Raw genomic sequence first — 9200 nt, 5'->3', positions numbered from 1 at the left:
TGTTTGAGAGGACTACTGCGGAGTCTGAAGTGCTTCCTCACTGTTTAACAAACTCACCGACAACTTGAAATAACACGGCCGTCACGCACACACGACGCCTCGTGGGAGTAAATGAGGAATAGGAGATGGTGGGCAACTTTCAGTGTCAAGCCTTTCATTAGTGGTTTGACTCATACGTTTTCAGAACTTGAAAGTTTTCTCTTTTATCTAAACTAAAAAATTGCAGATTATTTCAGCGCAGCAGAAATGTATACTCTTATCTATAATTTATACATATATTAAATGAATTTTCTTTTCTTTTTTTTCCAAACGTGATTTTGTTAACTTGAAGAGATTTTTTTCTTTTTAACGACATTCACTGACCTCGCCTTGAACTTCACCCAACTTGGCAAATGATGAGTTTCAGACGTACATCGTTTATGATCTAGATCTAGTTTGGCTGCCAAGATGAAATGAACTTTGAATTGGCTGCGTTGTGAACTAATGCAACGGCCAGAAGTCGAGCAACCGTCATCATCATCATCGCTTGTTGACGCAACAAGAATTCAAGTGAAATTTTACATTTGTGGAGAAACTGTTAAGAATTTCAAATAGCTTCTAATTAGGAGGTTTAAATTGTAAATGGGAAATCAGGGGCATGCTGTTAATTGTAAAATGAATCTCTAAGCAAGCTCTTTAAATTTTTACTGGCAACCGAGGTGTGATGTACAGGTCGGGTCGGGGGATCTACTCGTAGTTGCTGCTTCCCCTCTTTGTGGTTGTTTATTAACTAGAGCTTTGTATTTTAATGTAATGCTAAGCACAGATTTCGAAATTCATCTGACTTGAAGAATTTGTGTGCATTACTTGTTAAGCATTTTAATTTAATCGAATCTGAAATGCTTGAATCTGCTAAAGGAATGGTTTCAGTGTACCACTTCACAAATAACACGCTCTAATTACAATTTTAACATTTTCCATTAACGTAAAAGTTTCTCTCATGCTTTACAAATGTCGTGCCTCATCCTTTCAAGGAACCTGATTTTTCATACTCCTCTGTGACCTTTCCACGCTGTCCCTGTGGATTTTTTTTCTTCTCTGCCTTTCATGACTATTGTGGTCAGTGCGGTCTAGCTAATATCACCGGACCGACAGCGTATTTTATCTGTGACATTGCACTTTGTGCAGTGCACCTTTAAAAAGACCCACTTCTCCAGCTCACTGCCTTATTATGTATTCCCTTCCCTTCTCTATGTGCCTGCTCAGGGGGTCTAGCTTGCACATCTGTGCATTCTTCCCGGTGCCACAGTTCTCTTGCCATTATAAACCTGTTCTCCTCCTGCTCCTTGTCCTCCTCATTTCCCCCAGTCTGCCGTGTTTTCCCCGAGGGCCATCCTGCTGTCTGACCCAGTCACACAAGGATTCCTTGCAAGTAAATTCAAACATGGCCTCCTCACTTGGAGGATGCACAGGATTTACTCGACTTAGCGTGGGATATTGTTCCTGCATTCCTGTGCGGCTTCATTAAACCTAATAAGCTAATGTCAATCGGCTACACAAACAACTGCCATTTTCAGCTGTCAAAACAATCCGGATGAAAGAATGAGTATCGGTCATGACAATCAAAACGGTGCCATGGAGCACAGCGACTGAAGGCAATCTTTTGACATCTTGTTGGCAGATCTTTCAAACTATGATGTAGCATCTACTGCTGCTATTCAAAAAATCTCATCACCCCAATGGCCTTATGTTCACATTTTTCTCTCTTTTGAGTCAGGTGCCTCTCCCTGACCTGCGAAGCATCAGGAGTTGTGTGAGTATGGGAGGTTCGCAGTTAGAAATATGAGCTCGTCTTTCATTTTGTCTTGGAGAGGAATGACCTTGAGCTTCAGAGGTGGATGCACAAAGGAAGTTGCAACCGGAGGCGTCGTAATACTCCGGAAAGACAGACTCAAGGATGCAGCACTAGAACAGTTGAGAAGCTGGTATGGTGCTGCAAAAAAAAAAATATATATCCCTGGAGTGTGTGGGCACAGGATGAGGTGGGTAACTCCCGAGAGCCCCGGGGGAGACAGTAAAGCCTCCTGTCGTGGTCGTCCTGTGATTCCCATACTACAACCCAATATAGGCAGTGCAGGGCCAAATGGCAGATGAGAATAGCTATTCCTCCACTACTAGGTCCTGCTTCATGCTGGTTTCACTGCACGCTGCCAGCCAAAGCAATTTGTCTGGCAAGCACTTAGCCAGCGTGGCGCAGTGGGCCACTCTGGTCCGGTGGGAGTTTTGCAGCTCACCTGACACATTCTCTTTGTGTTCATTTTCCTCCATCACACATCTTATCTGTTCATCTGAACCTGCCTCTGTCTCCGGCTTATTCAAAATAAGGCCCAGTAGCAGGTTGCCAAGGCAGGAGTGTACATGTGTATTCAGCTGGCTCTCCTCTGCGGTGAGCTGTAAATGCCGTTATCTGGGAACCATTGTAAGTGTTTCTGAATGTGTGTGTGTGTGTGTGTGTGTGTGTGTGTGTGTGTGTGTGTGTGTGTGTGTGTGTGTGTGTGTGTGTGTGTGTGTGTGTGTGTGTGTGTGTGTGTGTGTGTGTGTGTGTGTGTGTGTGTGTGTGCGTGCGTGCGTGCGTGCGTGTGTGTGTGTGTGTAACATCCATCTGTCTCTGCAGGCAGTAGCCCTTCTTGCAAACAAACAGATAAGATGCAGCTGATGAAACAATTTTGGACGGAGGAGAGCGGGGTGGAGATGCACATGTTGTCCATTATTGACTTCTTCGTCCTCGAGTCTTTCATATGTCTTTTCCTGTCATTGTTGCTTTCTCCCACCTTTCTCATTTTACACTCACCTGCTCCCCCCCCCCCCCCCCACACACACTTACTGAGACCTGGGAGTCCAATATGAGGGATACTGTCCTGAAACTGGTATCAAGTATTATTTTTGTATTCCAAAACTTGGAGGCTTAATACAGTTATGCTGCCAGATGCCGGGAGGCTATACTGATACCAGACTCACACAGGGGATAGTTGCAACTATTTTACTAGTACTATCATACATTGTACATGGTAACAATTTCAAAATTGTGTCTTAGATTTGAGTGTCTACTATGGGATCTATGACTTTTTGCTGTTTCAGCGGGTTGTTGTAACCAGATCATTGTTTTAGAAAAGAGGTTTCAGTCCCAATGGATTTTTATCAGTGTTGTGTGACGAGTGAATAACAATTGATGGAATTGATGAATTCCTAAAGGAGCATGTGAAAGTGCACATATTGGGGGTGAAAATATATTCAGCCAACACTGTCAAACTTCATAAAGAGATGTCTGTGCACAAATATTTAACGCTTTGATTAGGTATCCTGTCATCGCTGGAAAGATTTGACGTGCACACTTCTCATATTGATAACTTCGGGTGCTTTCACACCAGCTGTATATATAGACTGACTCAGGGCCCGTTCGCGCGGCAACATTTTCAAGTGAAAACGTAAAACTTCCGTAGCATTTTTGGTTGTCCGTTTACATGGCAACGGAGCTCGGAGTGCTGAAATTTTTTAAGAATGGTTCCCAAGGTTGAATTTTTCTTACGACGTCCTTGTGTAAATGGGTGAAAATGCAACTTTTTGGAAACACTATGAATCCATCCTTACTACAAATGAGCATGTGCACCACGGCCATAGTAAATAGTTCTTCTGCACATGCACACATAGCTGGACAACAACAACAACAATGTTTGCCTCCAGAGTGTCATGACTCGCCGGTCCATATTCTCCTGGGACTTGGTAGTTTTATAGTTGAGTTTTATAGTTGCAATCCAGCTTGGTCTTTCTGTCCATAAGAATGTCCTTGTACTTGCCATTGTTAATGTTTATAGTGTATCGTTCTGAGCACAGGCGTGTGTGGTGTCACATTACAAAAACAATCAATAGCACCCACTAGTGGCGCAATATAACAACACCAGTTTTCTGGAACGAAAATTCAAAAACAGTAAACACGGCCCACAGTTGAGTTTTTGGTCAGACTGTGATGCGACTGTGCTGCTGTGAAAGCAAAACTAAACTCTGGGCCTCACTCAAGCAGACACTCCAGGAGCGGCCTGAAGAGGTTTACACGTGGAGCGTTGATGGTGTTACAGCTGCAATCACAATACATTATGGATGAAATGCCCCGGTATTTGCCATAAGTTCGAGCTGAGGAGGCTTCTGTGGTCTGATGAGCAATAGACTGTTGGTTGCTACCTGAACTTTACACATGGTCAAACATTGTTAAGGAGAACACAGCCACCGTCAGAATTGGAGGAAAAAGCGAGATTTACTGCCTCTCAGTTAGTTAGTGTTATTGCTTTATAAAAAGCACAGATATCCGCAGCATACAGAGCAGTGATGTGCAGGCTGTGTTCAGTACACACCTCATAAAGTGATACTTTCATTTCTTTGTATAACAATGCTGAAATGTGGCAGAAAGGTTACTGGTCACCGTGACGTCGTTACACCCTCCCCTTGTCCTCATGTGGAGTCGTGGAAACATGGCAATTCAATTTGTTGGTGGTGATTGGTCTAGAAGGAAAAGTCAGTGTGAAAACAGACGTGCCAAAGCACTGCAGTTCAGTTATTATTTGGTCCACAACAAAGGTGCCCTCTGGTCCCGACTAACTGGTTTAAAACCATTCGGATAAACTGAGAGTTTCAACGTGTGTTTAGTTCAGGAATCACTTAGAGACAAATTTATGTTCAGGCGTGCTAAACCAATAATTTAAGGGCATAATGACTCCTAAATAACGACATTACTGCTTTCTGTTATTGACTAAATTTATCAAACAATATTTTCACAAAGTTCTTAAGAAAAATACGAGTAATAAAGCCTCCTGGTGCAGAATGGTGCAGTATTTTATCGCAACTAAAAAGGCATAGGATTTTTGCAGCATCATAGCAGGACAGCAACACTTTGGTTTTAATGCTTTGCTCGCAATAAGGTCTCATTGGCATTACGTCCAATGCTCTCATAAAAACAGTCCAATCCTCTGTGGACAAAATAGGAATATTTTAAATTTTTCACATTTTACACGAAGGGCCTGACATGACTCTAATAGGCCAGTTTTGGCTCAAAAGCCATATAGTTATTGCCTCTTTCCTTAGCTATTTATCAGATCAAGACAAAAAAAAAGTGCCTATAAGCAGCAAACTGAAGCAGCGAATGTTGGCCGCCAGGATTGAGCCATCCAGTCATAGACATGATTAACTGTGTATCACACATTGTGAAATGAGCTAAGTTGAATAACTGTCAGATAGGAAGTTATTTTGGAAACAGGATCAAGCATTGTCAACAGACATTTTTTGTGGCAGGAATATGTGCATGCAGGCCTTCCTGAGCACACTGCTGTTGGCCATATATCAACCATATTTAATAGAGATGCAGCCACAAGCGTAAGCAATTTAGTCTTGTCCCATTTAAGTCGACTTCATGCAGTGCTGAGAAAAACAGCATCTAAAATGCTCTCCGCGAGTATCTTCAAACAAAACACAATAAACAGATTACTCTTTCCGTCTTCGGAAGGATGTGGGAAGAAAAAAAAAGAAAAAAAAAAACCCTGAAGAATTGCGTTGAGTCTTTAAAGACTCATTGCTAGATTGAATCACTAGTGTACATTGACGCCTCTCTGATGTAGACACAATTCTATATTTAGGACCTTTAAAGGATTAGACGTATACTGTATGTGCAGTGTGTGTAAATATTTCTGTCACATTCCTTTTTCTCATTGGTCGATGTCTCTGGTTTACTGTGTGTGTTGTCTTTGGCTTAGAAAATACCCACAGCTTCCAATAATCCCCCATTTACCAGGCCACATGTCTCCCCTTCCTTCCTCTCCAATGTCTATTTTCAATTTAATCTTGTCTTTCAACAAATCACCCCTTTGTCCTCAATAAAAGCATCCCATGTGTTTTAAATTACTCTGTACCCCACAATCCTGACCTCTGCACCTTCACACAGCCACTTTCATTTTACTTGGAGCTCTGCTCAGCCTGAAGGAAGCCTTGTTCTTTCCGACTCCACAGGTGAAGGAACAAACTATGGCGGTCCACTAAATTTTCAAGGAGAGCCGTTTGAGTGTAGCTCCATGCTGAGTGTCTATCTCTGGCTCTATAGGAAGGATGTTAGGGTGTCTAAGTGTATTTCCACAAAACCTTAAAGTAGTAAAGAGCACTCGCTTTTTTTCCACTGAGGACCAGACAATCATAAAATCCCTCTTCCACTTCAGCATTTGATTAAAATGACACAGAAATATGAAAATTCTGCCCTCATTTGAAGACACATTGAGTGATAGAAAAATCCAAATATGGCCTGCAGTTGCTGAAACAAACAAGAACAAAGGGACACTGCATCACAATGCATTGAAAAAAGTTTGTTTGGGAGGCTTATGATGAAAACACAAATCGTTAGACATGTACTTTGATGTTGTCAACATGGTGATCTCTCATGCTGAGAAAGTTGCCACCATTTGTTTTTCTTACATTTTAAATTGAGCTTTTATGGATTATAATATATATTTTTAAAGAATTGAAGGATGAAATGAAAAGTCTTTAAATGAAAAAAAGTTAAATGTGAAGTTCTCAAACCCTCAACAATTTAAACACCAGGTTAGCGTCCTTGAAGTCGCACTGGGACCAAACAAAAGCTGTTTGACTTTCTTTATTTGTCAGTTCGACACTCTTTCTCTTATCAACAAATCACTGCACAGCTTGCAACATTACAATGAAAAATTATAAGCAGAAGGCCAGTGAACAGGATGAATGTCTCAAAGTGGCTTTATCACAATGCACCTCAGTTCATGCAGCCAAGCAGCATCAGTATGGTTCAACCAGATATAGCATGTTCCCAGTATTTAAGGTGGATTATCATTTTTATTGACCGGCCCTCACCTTAAACACAGTGAAATCACCACAGACCCATAGTAAATTGGGTCAATACACCAGCTACTGACCTCACAGAGCATCTGCAGGTACGTATATGTTAAGTAGTAATCCTCAGTTAAACATCTCTTGATAAATGTCAAAAGAAATAAACTACATGGGAAAGGAAAGTACAAACCTTTGATCATGACTATTTCAAAACTACTGTGTTCTGTGTTTTACAATATCACATACTGTGTTAGTTTCAGCCGCCACTTTTTTAATCATCATTTCTTCCCCAAAATGGGCTGGAAAACACACAAATAAGAAAAAGTGGACCCCTTTCAATAATGAAAAGTGGTGCCGTTCCCAGAATTCTGCCCGTTGTCTGATGTACTGTATGTCTGATAAATTTAACAAAAGTTGTGATTCAAGGAGGAACTAGAGGCAACATATGAATGAAAGAAAAGCTGAAAAGGTCGGCGACATCAGACAACAAGATTAATTACAGAGACCCCAAGCATGTTTGTAAGGATTATTGCGACACAGACAGTCTTCTTTGTATGTTTGTGGTGTACCTGTTCGCCGGCGTGGAGAACACTCCCAGGATGATGTCCCTGCCATGCATCCTGATGATGGGGCTGGTGGAGTGGAGCAGGTTGAAGTAGAAATGTGAATCGCCCGGTACAGAGCAGTTCAGCCGGGCCTTTAGGAATGATGTCCACTGCTTCTCCAGCACACGCTGCGAACCCCCTTGATCGCGTTTACACACTCGGGCCACACGTGACACCACCACCTTCAGGAGAGTCAGACCAAAAAATCTGATGTGTGCATAGAAAGTCAACCAAACTATATTATACTTTTTCTATACTAGCCGTGTGAGTATAGTTCACATATAACTACAATGCCAAGCTGGGGAGTTAGATACTATTTCCTGCGCTTTGACTTTCATCTTCATAAAGACACACTGAAAAGCTCTTTTCAGCTCCGGAGTGATCTCTAAAGAGTCATTTGCATGCCATTTGCAACGTGGAACCCTGCTTTGACAGATCATTGTTTTAGAATGGTGAATTTAATATCAATTATTCATGGGAATGTCAGCGCATCTCAAAACTGAATACACAATAGTAATCCAGTTTAAGTATCCATTTACTCTGCTCTCTGCAAACATGTCAAAGCTGGAGACCTTTTGTAAGCACTTCTCCCCAAAATGTGAATTGCTAATTTATTTGAGAAGCAAATTTCTTGTAACTGTTATTCCTAAATGAAGATAAATCCCCTCCGCCGGAAACTTTGATCAATAGATGAAAGCGTTATATAAATGTAGAGAAAACACTTTTACTCAATCGGAACAATCAAGAGCCTTTTGTTCAGAGCTTGTTCTTTAAAGGAAAAGTCAGGATTGACAGAACAGTGCGACTAAAGAAAAAGACTTGATATTGACATCCAAATAACAGCAACACGACAGAAATTGGACCCACATGTCCTTTCACACTCATTCCTCTCCAGTCCACTTAAGAGATGCTCAGAAAGAGCCAGCAGCTTTTCTATATGAATACCAAGATATCAGAGGGAAAGGAGGACATATTTCCATCAGAAATACTTCTATACCTTCTCCAGGTAATTGAACTCCATGGCTATCTCTCTGAAGAAGAAGTAGATGTGAGGTCCCCACTCCACCGCACTGACAAAAAACGGCTCTGTGTTATGAGAATGAAATCGTTAGAGGGGGAAGAAGGAGGCGATATACAGCAGAGATGTGTAGGCAGAAAGGGTCTGGTGAGACATAGAAGGATCATGAGAACGCATAGAGCAAATAGGCTGTCCCTTTGTGACCACATCATTCATTCCCACAACAGTAACATAGGGGCAGTGAGAAAGAGGCACAAGCCTTGCTTAATTTCATTACGCAGTGAAAGGGTATTTCACAGCAAACAATAAGTACATTATGACTGCCCAACATTTCTGGGAAATCAGTTTCAGGCAAAGCATTTTGGGCACTCACCCTTCTCCATCCTGTGTCAGCAGCAGGTTTGACCAGGATGGGACTGGCCTGAACCGTGGCAAAGACCAGCGAGCTTGACAGCTTTGTGTTGCTGTGGCCTGAACATGAAGCTGTCAGCCTGCTGGCTCACACTCCTGCTACTGACACAGGTATTGATCCGGTATGATGGAAAGTAATCTAGACACACATTGAAACTATCAGACCCGGACAACAACAGTCAGCATGATGCAGAGTCGAAAGGTGAGGTTCAGCATTGGAGCTATACTTGATCAAGGTCACACACACACACACACAAACATTCACAAATGCACAAATGCATGCACGCACACAC

General features: G+C 41.9%; 1 protein-coding gene across 1 annotated transcript in view; it reads right to left on the bottom strand.

The window, feature by feature from the left end:
• sema6bb (sema domain, transmembrane domain (TM), and cytoplasmic domain, (semaphorin) 6Bb) overlaps window positions 1–9200 on the bottom strand; it is a 135420-nt gene that overhangs the window by 44048 nt on the left and 82172 nt on the right. Inside the window, exons 9-10 of the mRNA XM_080473026.1 lie at window positions 8476–8564; window positions 7443–7660 (exon numbers count right to left, since the gene is read on the bottom strand). Of these exons, the coding sequence (XP_080329152.1) occupies window positions 7443–7660; window positions 8476–8564 (307 nt within the window). The remainder of the gene's footprint in view (window positions 1–7442; window positions 7661–8475; window positions 8565–9200) is intronic.

The sequence above is a fragment of the Lipophrys pholis genome, assembly GCF_963383615.2.
Source record: "Lipophrys pholis genome assembly, chromosome: 10".
NCBI lineage: Eukaryota > Metazoa > Chordata > Actinopteri > Blenniiformes > Blenniidae > Lipophrys > Lipophrys pholis.
This window is presented reverse-complemented; position numbering and strand designations above follow the sequence as displayed.